The sequence below is a fragment of the Drosophila simulans genome, chromosome X, assembly GCF_016746395.2.
Source record: "Drosophila simulans strain w501 chromosome X, Prin_Dsim_3.1, whole genome shotgun sequence".
Classification (NCBI taxonomy): domain Eukaryota; kingdom Metazoa; phylum Arthropoda; class Insecta; order Diptera; family Drosophilidae; genus Drosophila; species Drosophila simulans.
The window spans coordinates 8,277,227-8,304,589 of record NC_052525.2 but is presented as its reverse complement, the minus strand read 5'-3'; the positions used below and the strand labels follow the sequence as shown (position 1 = coordinate 8,304,589).

General features: G+C 45.7%; 5 protein-coding genes and 1 long non-coding RNA gene across 12 annotated transcripts; 2 read left to right on the top strand and 4 right to left on the bottom strand.

The window, feature by feature from the left end:
* Positions 1-5,487: 5,487 nt before the first annotated feature.
* Positions 5,488-11,280, bottom strand: LOC27207165. 4 transcript variants are annotated; one of them, XR_006542087.1, is made up of 5 exons: positions 11,081-11,280; positions 10,833-11,021; positions 10,490-10,533; positions 9,780-10,424; positions 5,488-6,107 (listed from the first exon to the last, which is right to left on the bottom strand). It is a non-coding gene; the product is annotated as an uncharacterized LOC27207165 (long non-coding RNA). The 4 variants fall into 4 exon arrangements; XR_001600308.3 differs by lacking the exon at positions 10,490-10,533 and having other exon boundaries at positions 9,780-9,996; positions 10,055-10,424; positions 11,081-11,277; XR_005544622.2 differs by lacking the exon at positions 10,490-10,533 and having other exon boundaries at positions 11,081-11,278.
* Positions 11,281-14,500: 3,220 nt separating this feature from the next.
* LOC6725479 (probable U3 small nucleolar RNA-associated protein 11) lies at positions 14,501-15,487 on the bottom strand. Its single transcript, XM_002106459.3, has 2 exons — positions 14,878-15,487; positions 14,501-14,773 (listed from the first exon to the last, which is right to left on the bottom strand). Exons 1-2 carry the CDS (start codon positions 15,376-15,378, stop codon positions 14,564-14,566), a joined length of 711 nt encoding a protein of 236 aa, XP_002106495.1. The 5' UTR covers positions 15,379-15,487; the 3' UTR covers positions 14,501-14,563.
* Positions 15,488-15,657: 170 nt separating this feature from the next.
* On the top strand, positions 15,658-19,240 carry LOC6725478 (RNA cytidine acetyltransferase). Of its 2 annotated transcripts, none has more exons than XM_016172839.3 (5): positions 15,658-16,011; positions 16,071-16,518; positions 16,581-17,859; positions 17,918-18,891; positions 19,005-19,076. In XM_016172839.3, the coding sequence occupies exons 1-4, from the start codon at positions 15,809-15,811 to the stop codon at positions 18,889-18,891; spliced, it is 2,904 nt and encodes a 967-aa protein (XP_016038588.1). In that variant the 5' UTR covers positions 15,658-15,808; the 3' UTR covers positions 19,005-19,076. The 2 variants fall into 2 exon arrangements, with proteins under 2 accessions (XP_016038588.1, XP_016038587.1); XM_016172838.3 differs by having other exon boundaries at positions 15,659-16,011; positions 17,918-18,887; positions 19,005-19,240.
* Positions 19,145-21,028, bottom strand: LOC6725477 (ribosome biogenesis protein NOP53). Its single transcript, XM_002106457.4, has 5 exons — positions 20,798-21,028; positions 20,559-20,732; positions 20,182-20,502; positions 19,696-20,118; positions 19,145-19,637 (listed from the first exon to the last, which is right to left on the bottom strand). Exons 1-5 carry the CDS (start codon positions 20,923-20,925, stop codon positions 19,241-19,243), a joined length of 1,443 nt encoding a protein of 480 aa, XP_002106493.2. The 5' UTR covers positions 20,926-21,028; the 3' UTR covers positions 19,145-19,240.
* Positions 21,029-21,287: 259 nt separating this feature from the next.
* On the top strand, positions 21,288-23,550 carry LOC6725476. 3 transcript variants are annotated; one of them, XM_016172840.2, is made up of 3 exons: positions 21,288-21,506; positions 21,908-22,425; positions 22,636-23,550. In XM_016172840.2, exons 2-3 carry the CDS (start codon positions 21,956-21,958, stop codon positions 23,441-23,443), a joined length of 1,278 nt encoding a protein of 425 aa, XP_016038584.1. In that variant the 5' UTR covers positions 21,288-21,506; positions 21,908-21,955; the 3' UTR covers positions 23,444-23,550. The 3 variants fall into 3 exon arrangements, with proteins under 3 accessions (XP_016038584.1, XP_016038585.1, XP_016038586.1); XM_016172841.2 differs by having other exon boundaries at positions 21,289-21,506; positions 21,889-22,425; XM_016172842.3 differs by lacking the exon at positions 21,288-21,506 and adding an exon at positions 21,557-21,576 and having other exon boundaries at positions 21,889-22,425.
* Positions 23,551-23,565: 15 nt separating this feature from the next.
* LOC6725475 (chitooligosaccharidolytic beta-N-acetylglucosaminidase) lies at positions 23,566-26,391 on the bottom strand. The gene is made up of 3 exons (XM_016173636.3): positions 26,097-26,391; positions 23,930-25,467; positions 23,566-23,860 (listed from the first exon to the last, which is right to left on the bottom strand). Exons 1-3 carry the CDS (start codon positions 26,243-26,245, stop codon positions 23,679-23,681), a joined length of 1,869 nt encoding a protein of 622 aa, XP_016038583.1. The 5' UTR covers positions 26,246-26,391; the 3' UTR covers positions 23,566-23,678.
* Positions 26,392-27,363: the final 972 nt, after the last annotated feature.

Here is a 27,363-nt window from a genome sequence, read left to right as displayed (position 1 = left end):
CCAAAAATTAATTTTACAAAATCAGTTTAAAAGTGAAAGGGGTTGTTAGTATTGGTTGTAAGGAGTACAAAATGGTATTCCTTTTTGCTCTCTGACCATTTTTAGCCAAGTTATAGCCAAAAAAGCCAATTTGAAATTTAATTTTTTTGCCAAAAATATTTTCCCAGATGTTTTGTGAAAAAAATATTTGGTATTTTAATCAAAACATTCGAAATAATTACCCAAATATGGAATGTCATACCTCGTTGAGTTTGTTTCTTAAATCCCAATCGAATTGCATTCAAGTTTTGGAATTCTAGGAGGTTTCAATTTTTTGCAAATTTTGATGATGGTACCCCTTACAAATAATTCGAAAATTTGGCCAAAAATTAATTTTACAAAGTCCTTCCAAAAGTAATAGGGATGGTTAGTATTGGTAATTAGGAGCACAAAACGGTAATTCTTTTGACTGTGTGGCCATTTTTAGTCAAGTTATAGCCAAAAAAGCCAACATGAAAATTGAGTTTTTGCAAAAAATCGTTTCCCTGATTTTTTGTAAAATAAATAATCGGTATTTTAAGCATAACATTGAAAATAATGGTCCAAATATGGAATGCCATATCTCGTTGAATTCGTAACAAAATTTCCTAGCGAACTGTATTTAAATTTCGAAATTGTAATTTTTTGCCATTTTTCGCAAATTTTAATGATGTTACCCCTTACAAAAAATGCGAAAATTTGGCCAAAAATTAATTTTACAAAATCAGTTTAAAAGTGAAAGGGGTTGTTAGTATTGGTTGTAAGGAGCACAAAATGGTACTCCCTTTTGCTCTCTGACCATTTTTAGTCAAGTTATAGCCAAAAAAGCCAATTTGAAATTTCATTTTTTTGCCAAAAATATTTTCCCAGATTTTTTGTGAAAAAAATATTTGGTTTTTTGATCAAAACATTCGAAATAATTACCCAAATATGGAATGTCATACCTCGTTGAGTTTGTTTCTTAAATCCCAATCGAATTGCATTCAAGTTTTGGAATTCTAGGAGGTTTCAATTTTTTGCAAATGATTACATTAATTAATTTTACAAAATCAGTTTAAAAGTGAAAGTGGTTTCTAGTATTGCATTGTTGTTTCAGCTGCGAGTGGTATTGCTGTTGATTTCAATGTTGTAGTTTCTGGTGTCCGTGTTGTTGTTGCTATTGCTTTAGCTGCTTCTGTATTGTTGTCGACAGGCGATCAAAATCAGGCAACGCTGCTGTTGCTCCCAAAACGCTCGTATTTTACAATTTGACCCCTTAAAGGCACACAGACAACAAACAAACAGCTATGGCCGGCCAGAAAAGAACGACCACGGCGAGGGTTGACTGTAAAGTACAGAAGTGTCTGCAAGGATCTATCTTAAGCGGGCTATTGTCATATTTTCGGACTTATATTAGGTAATTGGTTCTAATTAATTATCTATTATGATACGTTGCCGAACTGATATTTTCTCCAAATCCATGAAATGTTATATTCTATCATAGAATAGCTTACAAAACAAAGAAGAAAATAATGTGCTTAAAATCATTAAGGACAAGGAGTTCTATTGAATCAACCCACGTCTATACTGCAGTATGGGGTTGTGGAATCGAGTACGGACTCGGGCGACAGGTTGCTGTTCTATGGCTTTTCTTTTTTTTTTTGGACGTTGGGGAAAGGTCGTGGAGTTTCCACGCCCAAGCCTGCACAAAACTGAGCCTGTGTACCATGGGTAGTTTTGATAAAATGTTTCAATGGCTGAACACATAACAGTTGACTGGCTGCCCGTGTCTGTGTGAGTGTTATTTTGTGACAGTGTGTGCGCGTTCTGTGTGTGTATGACAAAGACCATAAACTCCAATGGAAAAAAGAAAAACTCAGCACACAGCGAAGCCTGAAGCTGAAACTCTCAAGCTCACGGCTCATGGCTCCCAGCTAACAGCTAACCCCCCAAAAAAATATTTGTGTATATATACATATACATATACGTATATATATATATATATATATTTATGTGTGTGTATATGCGTATGTTTATATATATCAGCTCCCCAAATACCCACACCAATCCGAAAATCATGTTGCTGCTGTTGACGATGCAACGCTGACTGGCATTTTGGGGTGGCGACGGTGATAAAAAGTTGTGCTTGCTGTAATAAAAACAGGGTCGAGAACTGTCGCCGATGCTGATACTACAGCACAGCCATGTCCAAGGCTGTAGGTACACCCCGAAAATCGGGGCATCTATAGATCTCTAAGTTGGTTCTAACTTGAACTTAGCAAAGCTCGCACTTATGTACTCAATATGTACTTAATACGTATGTAGAGATTTCTTTTAGTGTATATCTAGCTTGTGAAATCGTTGCTATCGCTGCCAATCGCAGAGTTTGTATTTCCCAGCACTGAAAACAGTTTCCAAGTTTTAAGAAATGACCTTAAAGAATAAGCATTAGCAAACAAAAAAAAAAAAACATCAACCAAATACAATGACAAATTTCAGTTGTTGCTCTTAACGTCTTAGTTTTGCTAGTCTTTTCATAGACAACATTTTTCTCAAAGTGTAGGAGGTTGTTTTGGGGCAAGGACCGACTGAATGAGGCTATTTGGAACACAACGATTTCGCGAGGACGACAACGACAACGCTTCTGATTCTGATGGTGATACTTACGAGAATGGAGATAGCTGCTAGCCGGGAATAAGGATGAGGATGGGAATTTGGATGGAAAGAGGACGAGGATTGAGATGGAGACGGGAATGACGATGATGATTACACGTTGACTATGAGGACTGAGTCGCTGCCGCTTTACCTCCCACTCAAGCTGCCAATTTTCTCAGCTTTTACAGAAAGAAAAAAAGTTATCTTAAGAACTTCATTATAATATTGAATAGAATATTATACCGGACTGAAAGATTTCACATGTTAACCGTTGATATTATATATGAATTTTTCCTAACATATATCTATTTTTTGTGAAGTTTCTTCATTGTGATTGACCGCCATCTCTCTATCTGTATTTCGGTGTAGATTTCCCTTTCCCATTTTCCCCGCCAGCAATTCTCCCACTTTCCGTGGAAGATATTCATCGAAAGCAGAATGACAGCCTAGAGACACATTCAAGGCGAAGGCGAGAGATAAGAAATGAATGACAGGCCCAAGAAACCAGAACCAGAACCAGATTCGTGTTTGGATTCAGGATGGCGAGGGGCCAGGATGCGGGACGAAGGACCCGGAGCCAGGAGCTGGCCCAAGGACCTTCAGCTCCGGCACATCAGTCAGTGTCAGTGTGAATGCGAAATTGCGTTGCTTTTACGAGCTCGCCTTGGCAGCACAACTGCCACATAAAAGTAATGCCTGATGGATATATCCCTCCCCCGACGACCCCACCTCGCCAGATCCGTCGATCCTGGGCGAAAGGTAAACCGGAGTCCTTGCCATCGTTAGAAGATATATATCTGTGCGTTGCTTTGTTGCGATGGGGGGAAGGGGGTGGGGGCATAAATCACAGTTGCTGGCGTTTCGGGGCCAGATTTCAGAAGCTAGAGTCCTGAATCCAGAATCCAACCACGATGTTTCAACGGAATCACAGCCCATTTGGCGCTCAAATAATTAGTTGCCAATGCAAGCCCAAGAAAATGGAACTAATTTTAATATTAAAATGTTTCAAAATTATTGTTATTGCGGTGTTTAGACGGAAGGCATAAAGAAAAAACTCAAAATGGAACATTTTTGTTTATGATTCGCATGCAGTTCGGTTTCAAAAATAGAGTGCCCAATTTAATGTTGTAATTTCCTTTCTCCCATTTCGGAATCCTCCATTCAAGCTGCATCGGATTCAAAATGGAATAAAAGTGCAGTTTGCAGAATGCATTCTGCAGGCAAAGAAGGAATGTCAATAACTAATGTCAATCAGGTGGCCCCCGCCCGTTTTATTTCTTACCATATTTCCTACGCTGCCAATCGAACTTTGCTCTAGGAATTATGCTTATATAAGGGGGCAAGTTCCACAAATCAGCAGCAGCAAATACGTGCAACGACGATTCAGTCACGTACCGGGATCGGAAAAAAAGGAAATGGAAAATCAGGGAGGAGGACAAAGATAAAGTCGAGCTGGAGCTGCCGAGAAATATTTCCATTTCTCAGCAAAGCAGAGCACAGCAAAAATACCAGCCGGATATAAGCAAAATACAGTTCGCATTGGTGCACTGGGAAAAAATATAATTACCACCGAAAAAGATGAATTACAAAGGAAGTTTTCTTGCGTCTCAGCAAATGATATTGAATTTTGATCTTATTATTAGGTGTAATTGTAATTGTTTATATTTTTATTGATCTGAAGACAGTACTACTATTATTGTGTTTCTCGCAGTGCACCCATCCACTTGTTTTACATGGACACACCGATATATAAATATACAATATCTATATATCTGCTTGTGGGCGTAGCATGTCAACTGTGATGGAGTCCTGAGGGGGCGTGGCAAGTGGATTACGTACCGGGTGGCAAGTGGAGCAGGTGTGGGGTTTTTTTCGGGTGGTTTTCTGGTTAGATGGTCTCGCTTTGGCGGCCATGCCATAGGTCCCTCACCCTTCCCTCAACGTCGGCCTATCTTTGGCCATACATTTCGATATGTACGAGCATATCTGCCACACAGACAGCCAGTTTGCGAGTCCTTCGCCTTTGTGGACTTACCATCGGACCTACCATCTTTCAAATCGGAGAACAGAGCAACTATGACATGTATCTACAGTTACTGAAAGTACCGTTCAACGAATCTGTATCTATAGATGTATCTTAAATATCCGTTGCGCTTGATAACTAGAAGTAGTATTTATGTAATTATTACATATTTCAGAGCAAAACATACTTGATTATCTATATAACTAAACTATCTTTACATTATTATTTTTAAAGGCCAAAAAAAAGGCCTAAAATAACTGTGTAGCCTCTACATCGTCAGTTACCTTTGACCCCAGCCCTCGACCTCTTGGCGTAATAACTTTATGCGAGGGTAACACGGAGGTCGCCGACAACGGGGTTAACCGAAATCGGGCCCAAACAAGCATAAAACTTGCCAAACGCCAATCGGTGCGAGTATCTGTGTGTGTGCGTCGACATACCTGTGTGCGTGCCAAGCCCTCGGATTCAGCTTCAGATTCAGATTCTGATTCGGATTCGGATTCTGAGTCTGAGACGGAAGACAGAAGACAGCGGCTAGAGGAGCGGGGGTCAGCAGACAGCCAACGATGGAGCTCCTCGGTGCGTCGTGTTTCCTTCGCTATATCAGCGCAGTCATCGTCGATATAAACTCTCGACTGGCTGAACACACTGACAAACTGACAGAAACGGCCATGGTTAGACAAGCACTGAGAGAAAATGTGCTCAGTTAAATATGTAAGCAAATTTTTAGAAACGTTAAAATAAATTTTAAAAAATAAACATTATTGCAAACATAAAATGCAATTTTGTAAAGTTATATCACATCATATTATATACTCAAACTCCCCCCCAGTTTATCTCAGTGCACCTGCGCCTTTCCCAGGCTCTCATCTCTTCGATCCCAGCTCCCAGTACCTCGGGATTTCCTCGGAGCTGCGCTGAGCCGGGCTGAGCTCATTCATCCATTCATTCATGCCGGCTCTCGGTTCGCTATAGTTCAGTTCAGTTCAGTTCAGCTGAGCTCAGTTCGGTTTTGGTTTTGGTTTGGTTTGGTTTCGGATGCGTTTGTCGCTCTTTCGGCTTCCAAGAGGGCGTAGTGGGACACTGCGGGCGGCTGCTGTCCGGGAGGGGGGCGTGGCATTTGGGGTACGCAGCCACATAGCCGCAGACAGACGACAAGGAGGTTGGTTGGTTGGCTGGATGGATGGATGGCTGGATGGTTAGATGGTTGGTTGGCAGGGTCCAAAGTTTGCGGGTCCCGCCATGCGTATACGTAATCTGGCATTAGATTACTGATCCATGTCAAATCTTTGGCTAACGTCCGTCCGTCCTTCCGCTTGTCCGTCCCGCTGGCCGTTCACTTCGCTGCGCCTCCGTTCGCGTTGTTTTGATTGATACGAAGGACTGGCGAACGGACAACTACACTGCGCGAAAAAGGGGGGTGGTATTCGATCTAAAATGAAATTATAAGGAACTTAAATGTTTTATAATCATATGTTATATCATTATTATTTTCTTAATAAAAAAGAAATGCACCTGAAGTTATATAAGTTATAATACAAGATTTTCAATTTGTAAATTAAATATATAATAAATATATATTCTATTATTTTTATATTATATAATAATAATATAAATTTTTTATTTTTTTAATATTTTAATATTAATATTTTTCTCGTAACTGAACCTCTTTTGTACTATGTACTCTACCGTCTGGACTTCTTGCCAGGCTGCTTTGGTGTCGACAACCTCCTGCTCCTTCCACAAGAACCCCCCCCCCTCCCCTTGAACGACCCTGTACTCTTAAGACCCCCCCTTTTGGCCACCACCCCCCCTTTCTTCCTGCCATACGCGCCGCTGATTTTATGCGCATCGTTTCCACATCACAAAACAGGCGGCGAAAACGCTTCCCAATCCCCCATTTCCACGGGGCGGGGAGCCACCACCTGCCAAGGGGGCGGGGCTAAAAAGGTGAATTACTTATAATATTAAACAGTGGCCAAAACGGACACCAGGCGGCGGCGAGTTGAGCAGGTGAATTATTGGCTTGAGTTCCGGGGAGAGTTTGAAGAAAATTTCAGTTGATTGAACTTTTATTTGCTGGGTGGCGAAAGGTGGAAGGGGCATCTCTACCTATGAAGTGGGTGCGCCAGGCGGAATCCAATCTCGCACTTCACTTCCCAGGCAAAAAAAAAAGGAAAAACAAAAAAGGCTAAGGCCGCTGACCATTGTAATCAGCGCGAGATTATAACCAGATTGCGATGCGGCCAGGAATAAATTCTCATCTGCGGTTCTCATCTGATTAGGTGGTTATAAGCCTCACTGGGTCTAAGCGATTAATTCGATTAGTTGTTGGCAGAGGATCTCTTTTCGCCCTCCGACCGCACAGAGTATTATCCTGGGAAAGTGCTGAACACTGAAGTAGGTCCTTCACAGGGTACACGTGCTTTGAATTGATAGTTTACAGATGCATTCTTCTAGCTGAATTTTAAAATGTTAGGTGAGCGTTCTAAAAAATTCTATACTCTATTATTTGAACCGAAAATTCGATGTTATACTGGCTCTTTCCCCCTAATGCCACTTAACTATTCACATTAAGCTTTCCGTCTATGATATTCAGCTGTGTTTCAGCCATTGTTTCAGCCCATGACCCCGATGAACAAAAGTGAAAACCCAAACAAATACGACCCCTTCCCGTCGACCTTTCGTTTTCCCTTTCGCTCTTTGCGAGTCCTGCACTTCATTAATAATGCACAGTTTACCTTAAGAGGATTTTCAACGCCTCCTCTGCTAATAATCAGGACACAAAGGCATACACACACACAGACACACACACGCTCACTCGCGCGCCACGCCCCCCACCACAACCGTCGCCCACTTCACCCACGCCTTTTGGGAGGCACAATATGAAAGAAAATATGTGGGAATTCTGCGATGCGCTGCTTCTTAGAGATCTTTTTGGGACAAAATGAAGAAGAAGCTTCTTTTGCTCTGAACTTGAGTACACTGGAAAAGATTTGCAGCATAGTTTGACAACTGAAAAGGTAAAGCATCTAATTTGTTATTAAAATTATGTTAATGTGATTAAAACAAATTATATAGAAACCCACAGCCACACAATTTCTCTTTGTGTACGCGAATGGAGACTTTTTTCCCAGCACGCCCTAATTTCAGCTTATTATTAACCAGCTCGCTTGTGTTTGGTGGAATCACAAGGGGGGGGATGGTCGGCAGGGGGGAGGGTGGGACTAGCGGTGCGGGGCAGGAGGCGCGTTGTGTGTGGGGGCGTGGTCACAGTTAACGGCAACAACATCTGTGAAGATGCCAGCATAATTATAATAATCATTTCATAATCATATTTTATTTGTAGTTTGCTTTTTGCCGAGTCCACCCCCTGCCTAACATACCCCGCCCCCCTCCCGCGGCAACGATCGCCCGCTGTGTGCCACGCCCCCTTCGCTGAAGACGCCTTCCCCTTGGAGAATTCACAACCCCGCAGCTTTGCGCTTATAACCATTTTTTCGAAACAGTTGCCAAAAAAAGGAAAGCAAACGGAGCAAAGGGGAATCTATACACTGGAAAAAAATTATAGTTTAATTTCTTTGCAGGCAAAATAGTGTGTTTAATTTAATATGCTATATGTGTAAATAGTTCCTAAAATGAAAGCCATTATAATTAAAGTCTAAGTAGTGCACAAGTTCATAAATGATATTTACATACCATATATTATATATATATTATTATCTATATATTATCAAATATTATACATATTTATATTTGTTCAAGTTTATAATGAATCTAATATTTTGCTTATTATTGGTAAACGAAACTTAATAGTTTAATATATATATATATAGTTTTTATAGAAAAATGAACAATTTCGTATGGGTAACTTTTTTTCGCGCGGTGTAGAGCCCAGTGGCGTAGGGGTGCCAGCCTCCAGGGGGGCAAGGAGGCGGATGGCAATGAGGATGTGGATGCGGATGAGGGCGAGGGTTCCAGGGTTCGAGGGACTAGCAGACACAAGAGCGACAGATGTGTTTCTCATTCGATTTTTAATATGCGGCCAATCTAACTGTAATTGGTTTGTTATTGTCTCCCCCGGCAAGGACGACTGGGTGCGACAGGGACGGCGCGAGTCAAGTCCCTGGTGTATCAAAGGACTCGAGGGTTCGCCATAACCTTCCCCAGCCTCGCCCTCCCCCCCTTTCCCTCACCTCTGTTACTTTTTCGGGCGGGTTCCCTGCTGCGGTAAATATCTATCGTTTATTGTTATTGCTCTTGTTCGCTCTATTGTTTTCATTGTTCTGTACAAACCCCTCCCCTCCCCCTGCTCCATTCCCCTTAACGTGTTTGGTTAAATTTATGAAAAATGTTGTTCACACTTTTTCTTGCCAGCCGAACAACAGGAGTTGCAGCAAAAGGGGGAAGAAGAATGGCAACAGTACCGAAGGCCACCTGCTGAGGGGAATGGTGCGCCCGAACAGGTGGCCATGGGCGGTGGGCGGTGGGCGGTGGGCGGTGGGTGGTGGGCGGTGACCTCTTGTTGGTGTACCAAATGGGTTACACGCTCGCACATGTGCCACACTCACACTCCCCCAGATTAGTGCCCAAATGCTTGTTACCACTTTACCCCAATCCCAATCGCAATACCAATCCCTATTCCGGGGTCTCAAAAACCCAAATCCCACAACCAATAATCCAACCCGAAAAGCCAGCCAAAGTTGTTGAGCTCTACATGACAAAAACTAACATCCAAAAAAAAAAGGAAACAAAAAAAAACGTGTATCGAAGTTGCCACTTGGGGTACGATACTTTATAATGGCTAACCAGATTTTAAGAGGATCAACATGGGCGAATGGAAGCAAGGACCTTCAACGGCGCCAGTTAACATGGCAGTAGATGTAGGGTTTACTTTAAGATGAGGCATTTAAATGGGAAATGAAAGCGATTTGATTTGATTGGAAGCTACATCTTAAAATTTGTACTTCTCACTTCAGTGACGAACTCCTATGATGATTAATTCTCCATCTCCCGTTTGTAATTAACCGAAAAGTCCATTCTAATTTGCAAACCAAGGGCCATTCATTGCGGAATAAATCCAAATGAACTTTGCCCTGCTCACCTCTGGTCAAACTGCTTCCGCTAGTTTGCAAACCCTTTTCCATTCCGGCGCCCAAATGCCCACAACTTCTTCTGACCGCAATGCCCATTCACATCAGTCAAGATGCACTGGAAGAAATAGATGGCTCAAATCAAACTGGGAGTTATCAAAACTAAAGCTTAATAGCTTTATCGATTTAAATATCTTAGCACATAATATGTGGATTGTTCTTATACACCTAGAAATAGTTTACATTCGAGTAAAACATATTTTGTTAGAAAATTAACTAAATTTACATTTCTTATTTAGCATAACCACTTCCGGCTGCTTTGAGTGTCCCTCGGGACTTGGTAGCTGGGTAGGTAGCTGGCGGAAGGGGTGGCATTTTTGTGGGTGTGCGCTTTACACGCACATAATCCTCGACCGGGGACGCATCTGAGTCCGCATCCTCATCCTCATCCGCATCCGCATCCTCATCCGACTCCCAATCTCATATCAGATTTGTCGCTATCGCCATCGCCAACGCCCGGCGTCGTGGTCTAAACGATTGATGGCACTCGTCGACATCGTCTGCCATGTCAAAAATGCTCATCCACATCCATTTCCACATCGACGGAGCAAACCCCCTTCGCACTGGGAATTTTGAAAGTGTGCGCACGGTGTTTTCTGGTGAGGAAATGATAAATTGCGCATTTGGGAGTTTTAAAGGTCAATTTAGGGGTTAGTCTCACACTGTCAATTCCGATTACGAAACAAGCTGACTGAGAGATGATTTCTAGGATAGGATAATGATTTCTATATGTTGTTTACTTGGCTTTTTATGGAAAACTGAACATTTGAGCTAGTAGTTAACACTAAATGTTAAGCAGTTCTCTTGATAATGAAAAATCTAAACCAGAACTTTTTAGGTTGATACAAATGCTTCGATTCTCTTTTGACTTGAAAACTTCTGTCAAAATAGCCAGCGATGTCCATAAACTAGCTAGTTGAGCATCGCTCATCAGGCCATCCATAAACAGCGACACTTCAAAGTTAACTCGCCCAATAAAAAGTCCATGTACGATTGCGACTTACGGAAAGTAACAGGGTTGCACTCCAGTGCGGTAGTCCTTCAGATTCATAGTCCTCGTCCTGCTCGGATTCGGATTCGGATGCGGATGCGGATACGGGTTGGGATCCGGGGCCTGAAGTCTCGGGGTCTCCGCACTGCGACGGGGGGTAACTGCGTGAACCGAATTTGCTTATGGGATTTGTCTAGTGCGCCTGTTGACTTGCCAGTTGGCGTTTGTATTAATGGCTCAGGTTGGGCTCGTTTCACTCACTCAACTCGTTTATGTTTTTCCAACGGATTGTTAGGGATCGTTGCCAACTGACGCGTGCCCGCTTTTTCGGGTTTCCATTTAGGTTTTTACGGGGTGGTTTTGTATTTTGTATTCTTTTTTTTTGGTTTGCTTCCCCGTTGTCGTGTTACTTATAAGGTGCCTCTGATGGCAGGTAAATCATAACTGTAACTATGATGACAGACAGTTAGTCTAACGCAAATGTCGTGACAGGGTTGTCACCTTCCCACGACCGATTATTCTGTTTTAAAAAAAGTTAATAGCTAACATTCTTATTTAATGTTTTTAGCTGCATCTTGGTCATAAGGAATTGCACAGCTATAATTATTAAGAGAACATACATTTTAGTACAAACTTTAGCACATTTTTAAAGATTGATATTGCGAAAGTTAGCAAAGACTGGAAAAAATATAATTATAAATATTGTGCATCATTGATTGAAAATGTAGTTACAAGTTCAGCGATGTATGACATTCTCATTATTGGAGAATTCTGTGAAAATGCATATTTTTTCAAGGTACTTTAAGCTGTAACTTAATTTTTAATATTTTGCTTCACATTATTTGTTAATTGAATGTCATTCAAATGCATAACAGGTAAGTAATTCGAAAGAAATTGAAAAACAATAGCAGCGTAATTGTAATGATTTATTTGACGGCTGAATTATAATGGCTTTTATGCACTTAGCAATTGTTTGATCCCAGCGTTCTTCAGTTCCCAGCCACGCCCCCCGACAGCGCACTCGCCCACTCGCGTCAAATCCCCGTAATTTGTTTATCAATCTGGAATTGGCTTGCAAATGACATCTCCGGACTGCCTCCGAAACCCCTTTCCCCCTTTCCCCCTGCACATTAGCCGTGCATCCGGTTCCCAAGCAAGTGCCACGCCCACAGCCAAAACGCAGTCACTAGCCGCCCCCAGAACCGTGACATTGAACGGAAACATCGACGTCGCTTCACAAGGAAACTGTGCACTGTGCAAAAATTGAGCTACTTTTGTATCTTACAATAATACAAATACTATCTCATAAGGTTCACAGTTTCTTCTTTAAAAACTAAATCCTTTTTTAATGCTGGGTTATTCCAACTAAAGCTTAAGGTTTCTTACAGCATTGTATGCTTCTGATGCTAGAACATTATTTAGAATTTCTGTTGCGTTGAGTATTTCTCTCTGTGTAACCTTAGCGTCTGGTTTTTTGGCTCTGGTCGTGGTGTAAGGCACGTGTAAAAGTTTGCCGCGCCGGTCACGTGACCGCACGTGTCCCGCCAGTCGCCCGCCCATCCAAAAACCGAAGTCGACACCCCCGATAAGGAGTAAGGCCGTCAGGAACTGGGCGACTGGGCCGCCGTGATAAGCGCAACCTGACAACTCAGCGCGTGTTCCTGAGTAGATGTCACCGACCAGGTTCAGCGCAGCTCTTGGTCCCTGGATTTCTGCAGTTCTGGAGGTCTGCAGCTCTGGAGTTCCGCTCTGGGCGAGGGCCGCCTATCTGCGCGTGTGGATCTGATCTGGGATGAAAGGGACTGGTCCAACCTTCCATCATTGATGGTTTTGTTAGCGTAAATATCTTAATTCACCGCTTCGCCGCCCCGGACACGCGTGAATCGTGTGCATTTGACATGGGAACCGCTCTCCGCTTTCCCCCACCTCGCATTTCACTTCAGCGTCTTTTTTCCTTTAAAGCGGAAAAGTGCGCCGAAAAAAATATTTCACGCAATTCATTCTCACACACACACACACGAACACAACGCGATTTAACGAGCTTACAATGAATGCATAATCCTTTTTTGGGAACAGGACTCCAAACATTCTCATATCCTTTTTTGTGGACTGCAACGTGGGAAGTTAGGTGAAGTGTGTGCTAACAATTTTTGTTGCTATTCGAAATGTTTTAGATATAATCAATCTATACATATTTATAAGTATTCTGATCTACGAAAGAACATTAAATCAACATGGATATCGCTATATATACTTTAGCTTTTGAATGAATCCATACCATAATCCATTTTATATTCCCTTACCCATCCGTTTGCAGCATATGTAATATTAAAAGTCATAGAAATAAATCCTTTTCCCAAATACAACTAACCATTTTTTAGGTTTTTTTTATGATTATATGAACAATCATTTATAAATTACCTACCAATCGTTATTAGCTGGGGCTTGACTTCGCATGCCCTTGCCATTCTGTAATTATATCCGTTAAATTCGGTTTGAAGCAAACACTTTAGCGGGAATTTGCCATGTCCATTGTCGGAGGCAACTAATATTCAGGGAAACCTTGACCTGCCCGCCCCCAGAAAGGCAAACAAAATAGAAAAAAAAGAATACACTGCCACCCCAGTTGCATGCACATTCATCCAGAGCAGTCACACACATGTGCCCACCGCAATCACAATACCATTTCCATTCTCATACCCAATCCCAATCCCATTTTGCCTGCACCCCTCGCAGTTTGGCAGTTAAGTTTCAAATTACAAACCCAATTGATGCTAGTTAAAAAATCTGTGCAGGTTTTGCGTTACCATTCGGACCCATCCTCAACTTCATCCCCGATGAGCCCTGTTTGTTGTGATGCACTCGTGACAAGTCCGATTAGGTGAGCCGTACACCGCGGATCCGACCCGATCCCATCCCTTCCATCCCCTTAACGCCGCTCTCGAGCCATCTATTGTTGTGGAAAGTGTCAACATAGCCATCTATTTTATGCATAATTTGGCGTGCCAAAATGCGCGACTCATCAAAATGGTGTCATATGTTTTTAATCGGGGAAAACAAGGACCAGCAGGCAAACAAAAAATAGAAAAGATACGGGGAGTGTTTGCCCGGTTGTCTGTCGCCTGCGGTTTTCAATTCCAAAAGTTGCAGCCGGTTGCTTATTTTTACAAAAGACAAACATATAAAAGTTACATTGAATATTGCAAGCATATGTTGTATACAGTAACTTGCAAGACCAAATATACAATAATAGTCTTGAAATGTTGCTCGGAAATAAGAAGAATGAATTTAAAAAAAAATTGTCTTCACAAAAAAAGCTGACTTTTTAAATAAAACATTACTAATGTTTAAAAACTGGCAGTTTGAAAATGTGGTTATGACTTGGCTAAGCGTACCTAACTTAACGAAACATGCACTAAATTTGGTCAGTGTCTTGGAAAGATCTAAATTTCGTTAAATGTTTAACGAATCTGAAAAAGCTCTTAGCCAAGTTACACACCCGTTCGGATAACGAATATTCTGATCAGAATATTCGAATTAATGGCCAAAAAAGTAAAATGCAATACGTTATTGAGCTAGTTAATTGCATTTGAATTGCATTCAAAATTGCGAATTGGAAATGTAATTCCTTCCCATTTTTTGCAAATGTTGATGCTTACTCCAAGCCAATAAAAATCATAGTTTTGTCAAAAGTCTTCAACTAACACTTAATTGCTTTATTAACTAAAGGGGAACAAGACCATCCTATTTCTTGCGTTCGTAGCGGAACTTGTAGACGGGCGCACCGTCCTTGGTTCCGGCCTTTATTTTCTTCGGCTTCAGAAGACGTGGCTGCTTGAGGGCGTTCTGCAGCTGAATCTTCTCCTGGACGATGGCGAGTTCCCTTTCACGCTGCTCGCGTTTCTTCAGCTCGTTGATGCGCTGCTGTTTGGAGGGGTTTGGTTCAGTTGGTTTCTAAAAAAATTATGCATCATAAGTCATAAATATAATACCAATTATAAATTAGTTTCCCACAAAAACATTCAACCTTGTTGGTTTTAAAGCGGGAGATCACCTACCGATTTCCTCTTCTTTTCCTCCTCGTCCTCATCATCATCCTTTAAGATCCAGTTGCCCAGGTCCAAATCTGTGTATCCGTCTTCGTCAAAGGTGATACGTTTGTTTTTCGCTTCCGCTATGGCATCCACGTCCACCAGCGAGGCCTTCAGGCGTTCGATCTTCTTGCGCTCCATGGTGCGCTTCATCACCACGTACTTGAGGTCCTGCGTCTGCATGAGCGCCAGTTGCTCCGGCGTGTGCTCGTCCTTCTTGTCCTTCTCGTGGTGCTCATCGTTGGACAGCTTGGAGTTGATCATGTGGTGGTAGAACTCATCGGGATTCTTGTTCTGCGCCCGGCGGTACAATAGCTTCAGGGTCTTCTGCTTTTTCTGTGCGTCGATGGCACGCTTCTTGTAGTCCTTCTTCTTCTCCAGGAATCCCAGGTGCTGGCGCGCCTCCGGCTGGTGGCGCTCCCTGTGCACCTTCTGGTTGCTTTTCGACGCATTCTTCCACGAGGACATCTTGAATTAATGCTAATCCTCGACAGCAATCAAATGTTCTGTTTTGACAAACGTGCGCTTGGGAATTAGAGATGCACAACTGCTCGATAGATGTATCGCATTGACTCAAAACATCGAATGTGGTGTTAATCGGGAATTTTTTATAAAAATCGCATTGGTAAAAATTCAAGCGGCCTTCTTACAGACATCAATACAAATACCATTCGTAGTCTACCATTTAAGACTTGCATGTAAACTACATTCATGTGAATTTCACAATGGCAATATGATTGACGATTGCCGTGACATTGTAGCTGAGTCGCGACTATCGACAAAGCGCCCATCTCTAAACCGCACACGTGCATTTTGAACGGGCAGCAATTTCATTTGCATTATTTACTTCGGAAAACCGAAGTTTTTAAGTGAAAAGTGAACGCAGAACAGCCGCAAGATGGTGAAGAAGAAAATAGACAACCGGATACGCGTGATGATCGAGAACGGGGTCAAGCTGGGCCACCGAACCATGTTCATCGTCATCGGGGACAAGGCGCGCGACCAGGTTCCCATTCTCTACGACATCCTGACCAAGTCGACGGTCAAGGCGCGACCCACGGTCCTGTGGTGCTACAAGAACAAGGACGAGGCCATCTCCAAGTGAGTATCCACCTGTCCAATTATTACACAGAAAGTCAGCTAACTAGATACATTTTTAGTCATGGCAAAAAGCGAGCGAAGAAGATTGCTGTCGGCAAAGTGGACGTCAATGAGGCGGACCTGTTCGATTCCTTCCGAGTGGCCACCACCATTCACGGCAGATACTACTCCGAGACGCACGCAGTCCTCGGACGAACGTACGGCGTGTGTGTGCTCCAGGACTTCGAGGCCCTGACCCCCAATCTTTTGGCTCGAACTGTGGAAACGGTGGAGGGCGGCGGTCTGATCATCCTGCTGCTGAAGACACTGCAGTCGCTGAAGCAGCTGTACACCATGAGCATGGATGTGCACAAGCGATTCCGCACAGAAGCCCATCAGACGGTGACCTGTCGATTCAATGAGCGACTCATTCTCTCCCTGGCGGACTGCAAGCGCTGTCTGGTGGTCAACGATGATCTCACCGTGCTGCCACTTAGCTCCAAGACCATCAACGTGGAGCCAGTAAATGTAAGCTGGTGCTTATAGTAAATCTTGTAAAACAGCTAATACCATTTGTTTCCAATCTTTAGCCCGCAGACGCCGGTCGATCGCCCAACGAGGGTAGCCTCAAGGAACTGAAGGAGAGCCTGCTCACGGTTCAACCGGCAGGAGCACTGGTTAATCTCTGCAAGACCTACGATCAGGCCAATGCCGTTGCCCAGTTCATTGAAGCGCTGGTCGACAAGCAACTGAAGCCGCCCATGTCGTTAACAGCGGCACGTGGTCGTGGTAAATCGGCCGCCCTGGGTCTGTCGATTGCCGCCGCCGTGGCCTTTGGCTATGTAAACGTCTACGTGACCTCGCCGCATCCGGAGAACTTGATCACCCTCTTTGAATTTGTGCTCAAGGGCTTCGACGCCTTGGAGTACCAGGAGCATGCCGACTACACTATTATTCGCTCCACGAATGTCGACTACAAAAAGGCGATAATAAGAATAAATATAACGAGGAGCAGCAGGCAGACCATTCAGTACATAGCTCCCAGCGATACTCACCTGCTGAATGCAGCCGATCTTCTGCTGATCGATGAGGCGGCTGCCATTCCTTTGCCGCTGGTAAAGAAGATGATCGGTCCGTATTTGGTATTCATGGCCAGTACGATAAATGGATACGAGGGCACTGGCAGATCGCTGAGCTTGAAGCTCATTTCCCAGCTGCAAAAGGATAACAATGCAAGACCGCCACTGAAACTGGAGGAATCGATTCGTTACCAGGAGAACGACGACATAGAAAAGTGGCTAATCAACCTGCTGTGCTTGGATGCCAGTACGGTGCCGAGTATTAGCTCGGGTTGTCCCACGCCGGATGCTTGTGAACTGTACTATGTGGACAGGGATGCCCTGTTTTCGTATCACAAGGCTGCCGAGGCGTTTCTCCATCGCCTGGTCTCCATTTATGTGTCCTCGCACTACAAGAACACACCAAACGACCTGCAGATGATGAGCGATGCCCCGGCGCATCATCTCTTCTGTCTCCTGGGTCCGGTTCAGCGAATGGACGCCCTGCCAGAGATATTGGTGGTTATCCAAGTGGCACTGGAGGGTCAGATCTCCGCCCAGAGCATCAGCGATTCCCTGGGCAGGGGCAAGAAGGCGGCGGGCGACCTGATTCCATGGAACGTAGCCGAGCAGTATGGCGATCGAGACTTCCCCAAGCTGTGTGGCGTTCGCATTGTGCGGGTAGCCACGCATCCGAATTACCAGAGGATGGGCTATGGCAAGCGGGCCATTCAGCTGCTCAAGGACTACTATGCAAGAAAGCACACTAATCTGGAGGACGGTCCAGCTGCCAGCAAGGATGCTGGAAAAGGTGAGTGCACGCAAATGGTTTATTATGCTCTAATTAAACCTTTAATACTTTCGCCCAGGTATCGAGGAAGTGGAGGAGGAGGAACTTAGTCTGCTGAAGGAACAAATCCGGCCACGTAGTCGTATACCCACACTTCTGCAGCGCTTGCACGAACGCGTCCCGGAACACGTGGACTATATTGGCACATCCTATGGCCTCACCTCCGATCTGCTGAAGTTCTGGAAGAACGCCGGCTTTGTGCCCGTGTACTTGAGCCAGAAATCCAACGAACTGACCGCCGAGCACAGCTGCATCATGCTGCACACGCCGCATGCCACGCCCTGGCTGGGCCTGTACTACCAGGACTTCCGCAGGAGAGTACTCAAGTTAATGGGCAAGACGTTCAGGGAGTTCGAGACGAAACTCTGTTTGGCCTTGCTGAAGAACAAGTCCGTGGACACGGAAGGCAGTGCCCTGAAAGTCCTCGATAAGCCCATGCTGGATGTTTACTTCTTGCCGCACGATCTGCAGCGCTTGGAGAGCTACGCCCGCCAGCAGTCCGAGTTTCGTCTAATCATCGATCTGCTCACGGACATTGCCCAGCTGTATTTCCAGGGCAGGATAGATGGTCTGCAGCTTGACCTGGTGCAGCAGGGCATCCTTTTGGCCCTGGGCGTGCAGGGCAAGACAGTGGATGCGTTGGGTCTGGAGCTGAATATGCCGGGTAACCAGCTGTTGGCGAAATTCTTCGATGCCATGAAACGGTGCAATCAGTGCTTCCGGTCGGTCCTTGAGGAGCACATCGAGGGCGGCATGCTGCGTGAGGCGGATCTGTCCAAGGGCGAGGAACTGCAACCGCTGGCTCTGTCCCTCGACAAGGAGCTGGATCAGACCGCTCAGAAGCTGAGCAAGCAGCAGCGCAAGGAGCTGAAGCGTCTGAAGGCCGAGCAGCTGGACGAATTCCAAATCAAGGGCACCGAGGAGGATTGGTCCAAGGCGCTGGGAACAAACGGAGCAGGCGGTGGCAGCGGGCTGCTCTCCGTCAAGAGGTAGGTGCGCCTATTTTGTAATAAAGTGCTACTACAATTATTTTCCTCCAATTTCTTTTTATTATAAACATTACTCAGTTAGAAAAATATAACTTATTTGCCTCTCTCTCTTTTCAGTGGCGTCAAGCGACTGGATGGGCCAATCGGGCCGCGCGAGGATGGCGACTTGGCAGCTCCGCTGTCCAAGAAGAAAAAGAAGAACAATCCGAAACAGAGACGCAGTCAGGGCAAGTCCCTGATCTAGGGTTCATATTTTGTTCGTTTGGGGGGAAAAAGAATGTGGATTTTAATTCTATAGAAAAGTACATATTGTTGTAAGCTCCGTTAAAAATAAAGAGACCTTAATAACTGAACTATATCTTGATATTGGCAGCAGCCTTGGCTGCAGCGGCGGCCGCCCTGCGCCGTTCCTTGAGGTCATTATAGCTGACACCCGGCTCCTTGTGGCTGTTGCGCTCGAAGCGCTTGACCTTGGACTTCTTGCGGCTGACGAGCTTCGTCGTGGGCAACATATTGTTGCGTTGCAGCGTATGGAAGCGATCCTTCAGCAGACTGCTCTCTGTCTTCACGTTGCGCAGATTTCCGGCGATATCCTCGGGCAGATTTAAGTCCAGGTCTGGCTCCTCGAACTTGTGACGCCCCAGGCGTTTCGGCTCAAACTTGGCCTTCTCGGCGCGCTGCTTGCGGCGCTTCTTCAGATCATTCAGGTCCTCCTCCTCATCGTCTAGCTCGTGGCGAATCGATTTGATGCTGCACGAAGAAACAATAGAGATTATATGGACCACAACGACTCTAGTTAAAACCTTACCGTATCAGGTCAGCAGTCTGTTGCTTGAGCTTCCTCTTGAGCTCTGTTTGGCGCGACAGCTCCTTTTGCTTGAGCTCGTTGCGGCGAGCTTGCTTGCTCTTCTTTTTGTTCTCCACTGGGGCGTTGATTGTGTGATAGGGCTTTTCATCATCGTCCTCCTTTTTCTCCCCATTCGTTGGGACATCCTCATCGAGATCACTACCCTCCTCCTCCCCCTCCTCCATGCCTTGGCTCATTTCTTTTAGGCGACGACGATCTCTCTCCTCGGGCGTCACCTTGGAGAACATGCTGGTGGTCACGCGCTTAAGGTGCTGTTCCTTCTTGATGATGCCCTCCTCGCGCTCCACCACCTGTTCAATAAGCGCCTGATGATCCTCAGGTGCGGGATTGTAGCTCATGCCCGGATGCGGGAGCTCGAATTTCCTGAAAAACATATTACAATCAATTACAAGCCCGACTGCTTAAGACCTAGCATCGTGTGCTTACTTGGCTTTGGTGGTTTTGTGGTGCAGACTAGCGTGAGTTTTTACCACCTTCTTGCCAATATTTCCAGCTGTGTGCAGTGCCAGATCGCGACTGATCCAGCCCTTCTCGTCCTTGAGGCCAGGAATCTCGTCGCGGAAATCCACCTCCTGCCAGATGTCCTTCTCGACCGCAAGCTTCTTGTTCTTCTTGTCGGTCAGACGCTGCTCCAGTTTTACGTAGTACTGAGCTCGATCGCTGTTGGCCTGGCGATGGCGCGGCTTGGTGGGATTGCAGACCTCCAGCTCGATGTTACGTCCGTTCTTCTTCTGGCGCACATGGTTGCTGCAGGGATTTCAAGATAAATGAGATCGTCTGTCAAAGATATGCTGCGAACTCACCGCTTGGCAATAGGATCTTGGACCTTGGATGTGTTCTCCAGAGCCTGGTGGCTGCGCATGGGCTTCTTGGCATTCAGCTTCCGCTTTTGTTTCACGCTCAGAACGGTGGCCTTGGTCTTCTGGAGGCTGGTATCCACAACGAACAGATCCTCATCCTGTTTATCCGCGAACGTTCTGTAATGAGAGCAGTACGCAAATTAAAGATTCCGGATGGCCACATTGTTTACGCGCTAACTCACCCAACGCGCTCTTCCTGGCGCTGATCTTCGAGGAACTGCTCGACATCCTGGATGTCTGTTTTGCGCCACGCCGATTTGTTCTTCTTCGAGATGCGCTTCTTCTTCGTCGCTGGCTCTACGGCCGTCATTTCTCCGGATTATTTGGAAATTAATAGAGTACAAAAAACAAATGTTGAGCGGCACACGTGCAATCTGCACAGGCTTTCCAACACGTTTGACGTCGCTTGCCAACACTGGCGGCTAGTTGCGGTCAGCTGCTTAGAGATGGCAAAAACCAAGTGTGCTAAGCCACAAAATTAGAGTGGGAACTCTATATATAAATATGAATTTAATTATTACTATATGCATTTGGTTTTAATAGCTTGGATTTATAACTAATACTACCTTAAGTTTTGTAAGCCCTTAATATAAGTTAAAAAGCACATTTCTATCAATGGACAGGCGCTAGCTCTTTGCCAGCTGGAAACTGGCTTGCGCATCTCTAACCCCGCCTTCACACGCATTCCAGACACCTGTGTGCGTGCGTGTGTCTCCATTTGTGTGCGTGACCAACTGAGCCGCTGCTGTGCATTGTAATTCATTTCGAATTTATAGCCACCCGCGATCCGAATCAAAGTCAGTAGCACTTGCGACGAGCTGGCGGTCAAAAGGGCAAAACCATAAACGTCACCGAAGACTCACGCACGTGTGTTAAGTAAAAAAAAGGCCGGTAAGTGAGAGCAGCGACGTCGACTGCGACGGAGGCGTAGACGCAGCTGACGTGTACCAAACAAAACGCGGTAAACAAACTTGTCCGCTTATTTTTATTTGTATTTGAATACCCTTGCAAGGGGTGTGATCACTTACGAGGTGATAGAATTCTGGCGCCGCAGATTATGTTTATGTTCCAACTAAATAATGTCTATATGCTATAGCTTATTTAGACAGTACAGTCTGGATTTCTCAAGAATCTTATTAATCTTAATCTTAATCTTATAAATGCAAGGGTATTTAAGTATCAACCTGCTCACGTTCTTATTCCAATTGCTATTTTCTTTTTTTCTATTTTTGTTTTTCACCGATTACGCCGTGTTATCGCCGCGCTGAAATAGTTTAATTCGTTACAAATAGCAGATCACGATCTCCGGCAGCAACAGACACACTTTGGACACCACCACGATGAGCACCTTCCCCAGCTTCGCGGACATTTCGGCCAAGTTCTCGGAGGCGACGCTGGACGAGATCATCCGGAACGCGGGCGGCACCCGGCACACCTCCTACAAGTTTGGCCCGAGTGGCAAGAAGGGCGACGCCTATCTGAGCCGTGTCTTCCGCATCACCATCTACGGCGTCAAGGAGGCGGAACAGGGCCAGGATGAGAAGCAACTGGAGGTCAGTGTGATCGTGAAGGCCATGCCCGACAATCTGCACCGCCGGCGACTCTTCCGTTCGGTGATATTCTTCCGCAACGAGATCAACTTCTACACCAAGGTGTTGCCGGCCATCGAGGCCTTCCAGAAGACCCGCCAGCCCGCGCCCAAGAAGCCCTTCGTGGAGTACCCCCGCTGCCTGGCCAGCCTGTGCGATGGCGTCAACGATTTCATCGCCCTGGAGGATGTGGGTCCCAGGGGCTACAGGGCGCCTGTACGGTAAGTTTCCTCGCCCCCTTTCGTATGAAATCAACTTTCTATAAATAAATGTACCTACACTATCTGTCCCCACTCATGAAAACTTCCTATACTATAGATTATTTCAATATCTATCATGAATGCCATTAACCTTCTTGATTATAAATTATAAAACTACATTTAAAGTGTATTTTCACGTTAATCAAGCCAACTTCAATTGCCATATTGCAGTCAGGACTACATTTCGCTGGAAGATGCCCTGCTGACGATGCGCACCCTGGGTCGTTTCCATGGCGTGGCCCTGGCCTTCAATGCCCTGGATAGCAAGAACTTCGAGAAGGCTGCTGGTTCGCTGGAGGAGACCTATTACGGCGAACACACCCGCGAGTGGTACACGGGCTTCCTCCTGCTGGCGGAGAATGTGGCCAAGGACGCCGTCAAGCATATCTATCCGAATAGCAAGTACGAGACTGTGGCCACAAATTTCCTGCAGCCGCCGCTGTTCGATGACCTGATCAATCTGGTGTCCACTCGCTCCAAGTTGAGTGTCTTCGGGCACGGCGACTGCTGGACGCCCAACTTCCTGACCAAGTACAACGAGCAGGGACAATCGCAGGAGATCATCATCATTGATTTCCAGTTGGCCAGGTGCTCCTCCTTGGCCCTCGACCTGAGCTTCTTCATCTATTCCTGCACTAGCCAGGAGCTGAGGGAGCAGCACTACGATGAGCTGCTACGCGCCTACCTGGAGAGCGCCCAGGATTTGATTCAGGATCTGGGTGGCGATGCAGAGTCTATCATCTCCTGGGAATCGCTGCAAGAGGAGCTAAAGAACTTCGGTCGCTTTGGCTGCGGCATGGGCATCGAATCGCTGCCGATGACGATGATGGAGGACGAGGAGGTGGCCGATCTGGATGGCATCAAGGAGAACGCCATTCTCACCGACATCTGGAACATCACGCCCTTCAAGGAGTCCGCCAAGCAGCAGCGCCTGGCTGATATCTTCAAGCACGCCATCGATCAGGGCTACATTAAGTAAGCTCATTGATTTCTATGATAAAATCGAATTCATATAGTATTGGGAATTTCGTAACTGTAACTGTACAAAACGTAACTCCAGATAATTAAAAGCATATTATAAACGCATTGACTAAGCTTAAATTACGATTGGATTAAAAACAGATCTTTATGGGCAATAACTGATGAATAAAGTAACATTGTTTGAAAGGTATGTACACGGTGCTGGTGCTAAAACTAGGTGGGGAACGACCGATTTAGAGGCACTGTCCTTCGTGGAGGACGCACCAGTGCGGGATTACTGCATCCGCATGGATTCCGCGGGCCAGGAGTCGCTCCCGGTAGCGGTAGAACCTTCTTTGGGCCAGCAGGGCAGAAGACTTCGGATTAGACCACATTCGCTCGGCTGCTGCTCCAGCTCGCGGCCAGATTCGGGATTCTGTAGGGGATTGGATGGGGGTGATTAAGTGGGTTTGGTTCCCCGTTTGCTTCCCTGGAGTTTACATACCCAGTGAGTTCTGATCCACATACTCGCTCCACATGCACACCTCACCGCCGAGAACCTGATCCTTGCTGCGACCAACGGGCATGCCACTGGAGTACACGGTGCGCCAGTTGTAGTACGATGTGCTGCCCCAGAAGCCGTGATCCAGGTACCAGGCATTCTTCGTGGACACAATCAGTCGGTAGCCCCGCTGCAAGAGCTCCCGATTGAGGGCATCCTGCGACTCCACCCAGGTCTGGATTATGAACCGCTCCTTGGGCAGGTAGGCCTCGATGTACCGGGGATTGGTGAGGTGGCTGGACCAGATGATCACCGACTTGGGCTCCTTGATGCCCGGATACATACGCTCGTTAATCTCGTCCCATGCATTGAGGTTCCGCTGATGGAACTGCGACCACAGCCGCAGGAAGCTCTGCTCGCTGAGATCGTAGCCGCGTGCCCGCATGCCATCCCGAATCTCGTCGGTGTTATTCCAGCAGGGCAGGAACACCTCGTCGCCGCCCATGTGCAGGGTCTCCTCGGGAGCGCCCACCTCGGCTACGTCCTCGAAGATCTCCTTGAGCACCGCGTACATGTGATCGTTCAGGGGATTCAGTTGGCCGCACGGTGGCTGCACACAGAATCTCCTCCAGGGCGATTGGTTCAGGCACACGGACATGTTGCCCAGTCCGGCGGCAGGACCCCATTGCCAGCCATTGCCCGCATGCGAGGGTCCATCGATCTCGATCAGTATCCGTATGCCCCGCAGTCGGGCATATTTGACCAGATTCAGTGCATCCTGGCGCGAGTACGTCTGCGATGAGGAGTACGCTCCGTAACGCTGCATCTCCGGCACCCTGGTGATCTCCAGCGGAAAACTGTGCGTGTCCACCACATGCCAGTGGAGCACATTCAGCTTACTGGCCGCCATCGCATCCAAGGTGCTGCGTATGAACTTGAGCGGCACAAAGTTACGGGCCGTATCCAGAAGCACGCCGCGATGCGAAAAGGCCGGACGATCGGTGATGTTGGCCGTGGTGACCATCAGCAGACCATTGGACAGGCTGCCGGTGACCAGGTTGCTCAGCGTCTCGAAGGCATGACGTGCTCCGTACACCGTCGTCGCCTGGATGTCTACAAATGTGGCCGTCTCCGTGGTTCGCACCACCAGGGCGTAACTCTCGTCGGTGGGCCAGTCCAGGACGAGGCTCTCGTTGGCCACCGTGGACCTGACCAGAATCTGCTTGCTGGTCTCCAGCGTGCAGTTCCGTATGCACTCCTTCAGCAGATTCGAGACGAACAGCCGGTTCGTCTCCCTGAGGAACTGAGTGGCCGCCTCGCCGGGCGCCACCACATGGAAACGCACCTTCCACGGATCGAACCGCACTCGCCTGTGCGATATGGTGCACTCCTTGCCGGTGGGCATGGGCCAGATGGCTCCGTACTTTCCGCACGACAGTCGGCAGTCGCGCTGGCTCTCGAAGATCTCCGGCGCGTACTGCAGTCCGGTCACCATTTCGCCCTCCGCGGTGCAGATGTCCGTCCGGCTGCACAGCCATTTCCTGGAAATTCGAAGGATACTACTATAATAAAGCTAACTTACAAGCATAACTACAAGCAAAATGATGACTTTTAATGAAGATTTAACTTTATTTATTGCAAATTCTTTTCAATAATATTTGCAGCTGCATAGAAAGTAGTGTTCTCATTCTGTCTTTTTTTGCCTTTTGCACTTTTTCCCTTTTCGAAAATTGCACTTGGAGCGAATGCAAATTAACATGGAAATGCATTTGGCACAGTTGAATTTTCACCTGTTTTCTTCTGCTTGTTTTATTTTCCAGTTTTTAAGACCGATTTCACTTGTTGCTCTCAGTTATTTGACATAAACACCAAGCATTTTGTTATCCCTTGGCAGTTTTTTAAAGTTCTCTTTTGTGGAATGGATGGATTTTCTTTAATAAATTTTAATTTGTGATTTTTTTAGAAAGCAACTAGTTTTTGCTACCATTTTCACCAGTCTGCTGAGCGCATATAACACTTGAAATTTCATTGAAAATAAAGAACAGTCGGTTTGTGGTATTTTCACTGCACTTTTTATAGCAAAAATTGTTATAATTCCAAAAAAAAAAAAAAATAAAAAAAACTTGCACTTGTTGCACTAGTTGCTCCTTTATTAAGCAAAGACACAAACCTGCTGGCGCTGCCGGCGTCGGCGTCGCTGCCGACGTCATCTGCCCGCGTCAGCGCAGCGCCGACCGCGAAGGATAATAAGGATAAAAGCAGCAGCGATGAAACGGCAGAGCAGAAGCACTGATAACGATTGTAGCCGCTGAACCGCATCGTTCCTTTCTAACGGCTTCTTTGGCTGCGCCGCCCGCTTTTATAATTTCTGTTCGGTATTTGCTATATTTGGTGTGTGGTGGGTTGTACGGTGTACTAGCTATTTTCAATCGCCGGCCCACCCGCTCCGCTCGCCGAGCACAACAACACTGAAGAGCTGAAATCGAAAAAGCGAATAAAATAAATCCAGCGAAATTTCACTTGCAGCGCAGTAGCGGCCGCAACAACAGCAATAACAAGTCGAGCTTATCGTCAATTGAATTGAAGAGAGTGCAAGAGCGAGAGAGAGCGGATTGAAAGCACACTGCGAAAAAAGCCAAGTCCTTGCATCACACTGCAACTCCACATGAATGTTTGACATTTTGATTTTAAATCGTAATTAAATGCGCTTCCATATACTAAACCGGACACTTGATGAATGAAGTGCCACGTATTTTCTGGCTGTGTAGGGCTCTGAAATCAGCATATCTCCCACTCTTTGACGCAAACCCCACCCCCTGGAGAGTGGCCCACATACGGAAGTTGTGGGGTGAGTGATATAATGGAAAATATACATATGTACATACATTCATGCACACATACATACATATGCATGTTTATGCGGTGCAAGAACCGCAACAACAACAACAATAATCGGGGGCTTGAAAACTGCCAGCGTGCAAAACACCAAAAAGAATTTAACTAAATCAACCTAATTCTTCACAATTTTTGGCACAAATGCAGTTAAGAAAGCCAGTCAGAGTGTGTTAGCATAATTAAACATATTAATTAAACATATGTACATTTGTAGTTACGTGTAGTAACTTACGTGTAGTTAAGTTTCCAATAACACAACTCGAAAATATTATTCAGATGAGTTTCCAAGGAATCCCATTATTCACTAAGCAGCAGTTAATTGTAAACAAGATAAAGCGGTACATATATCGATTTTCAGTAAACACAAATAATCAAAAAATTGTTGTTTATAGTAGATAGATAAATAACTCAGTAATGAGAAATGGAACCACTGTCTTATCCCTCCAAAGATACGCAACTATAACTGTGTTTTTTTTAGCATTTATCATTTGTTTCTGCGTCGAGTTTTCGTTGAGTTTTCGCATTTGATTCATCTTGTATTA

Bases quoted from the DNA above. Each gene is read 5' to 3' on its own strand.
- LOC6725475 (XM_016173636.3), bottom strand. From the start codon at position 26,245: ATGCGGTTCAGCGGCTACAATCGTTATCAGTGCTTCTGCTCTGCCGTT. The intron at 25,468-26,096 runs GTTTGTGTCTTT...TCGAATTTCCAG, and splicing joins GACGCCGGCAGCGCCAGCAG to GAAATGGCTGTGCAGCCGGA. The intron at 23,861-23,929 runs GTATGTAAACTC...AATCCCCTACAG, and splicing joins TGTGGATCAGAACTCACTGG to AATCCCGAATCTGGCCGCGA.
- LOC6725477 (XM_002106457.4), bottom strand. From the start codon at position 20,925: ATGACGGCCGTAGAGCCAGCGACGAAGAAGAAGCGCATCTCGAAGAAG. The intron at 20,503-20,558 runs GTGAGTTCGCAG...AAATCCCTGCAG, and splicing joins CAAGATCCTATTGCCAAGCG to CAACCATGTGCGCCAGAAGA. The intron at 19,638-19,695 runs GTAAGGTTTTAA...TTCTTCGTGCAG, and splicing joins CAGACTGCTGACCTGATACG to CATCAAATCGATTCGCCACG.
- LOC6725479 (XM_002106459.3), bottom strand. From the start codon at position 15,378: ATGTCCTCGTGGAAGAATGCGTCGAAAAGCAACCAGAAGGTGCACAGG. The intron at 14,774-14,877 runs GTAGGTGATCTC...TAATTTTTTTAG, and splicing joins AGGAAAAGAAGAGGAAATCG to AAACCAACTGAACCAAACCC.
- LOC6725476 (XM_016172840.2), top strand. From the start codon at position 21,956: ATGAGCACCTTCCCCAGCTTCGCGGACATTTCGGCCAAGTTCTCGGAG. The intron at 22,426-22,635 runs GTAAGTTTCCTC...GCCATATTGCAG, and splicing joins GGCTACAGGGCGCCTGTACG to TCAGGACTACATTTCGCTGG.
- LOC6725478 (XM_016172838.3), top strand. From the start codon at position 15,809: ATGGTGAAGAAGAAAATAGACAACCGGATACGCGTGATGATCGAGAAC. The intron at 16,012-16,070 runs GTGAGTATCCAC...ATACATTTTTAG, and splicing joins AAGGACGAGGCCATCTCCAA to TCATGGCAAAAAGCGAGCGA. The intron at 18,888-19,004 runs GTAGGTGCGCCT...CTCTCTTTTCAG, and splicing joins GGGCTGCTCTCCGTCAAGAG to TGGCGTCAAGCGACTGGATG.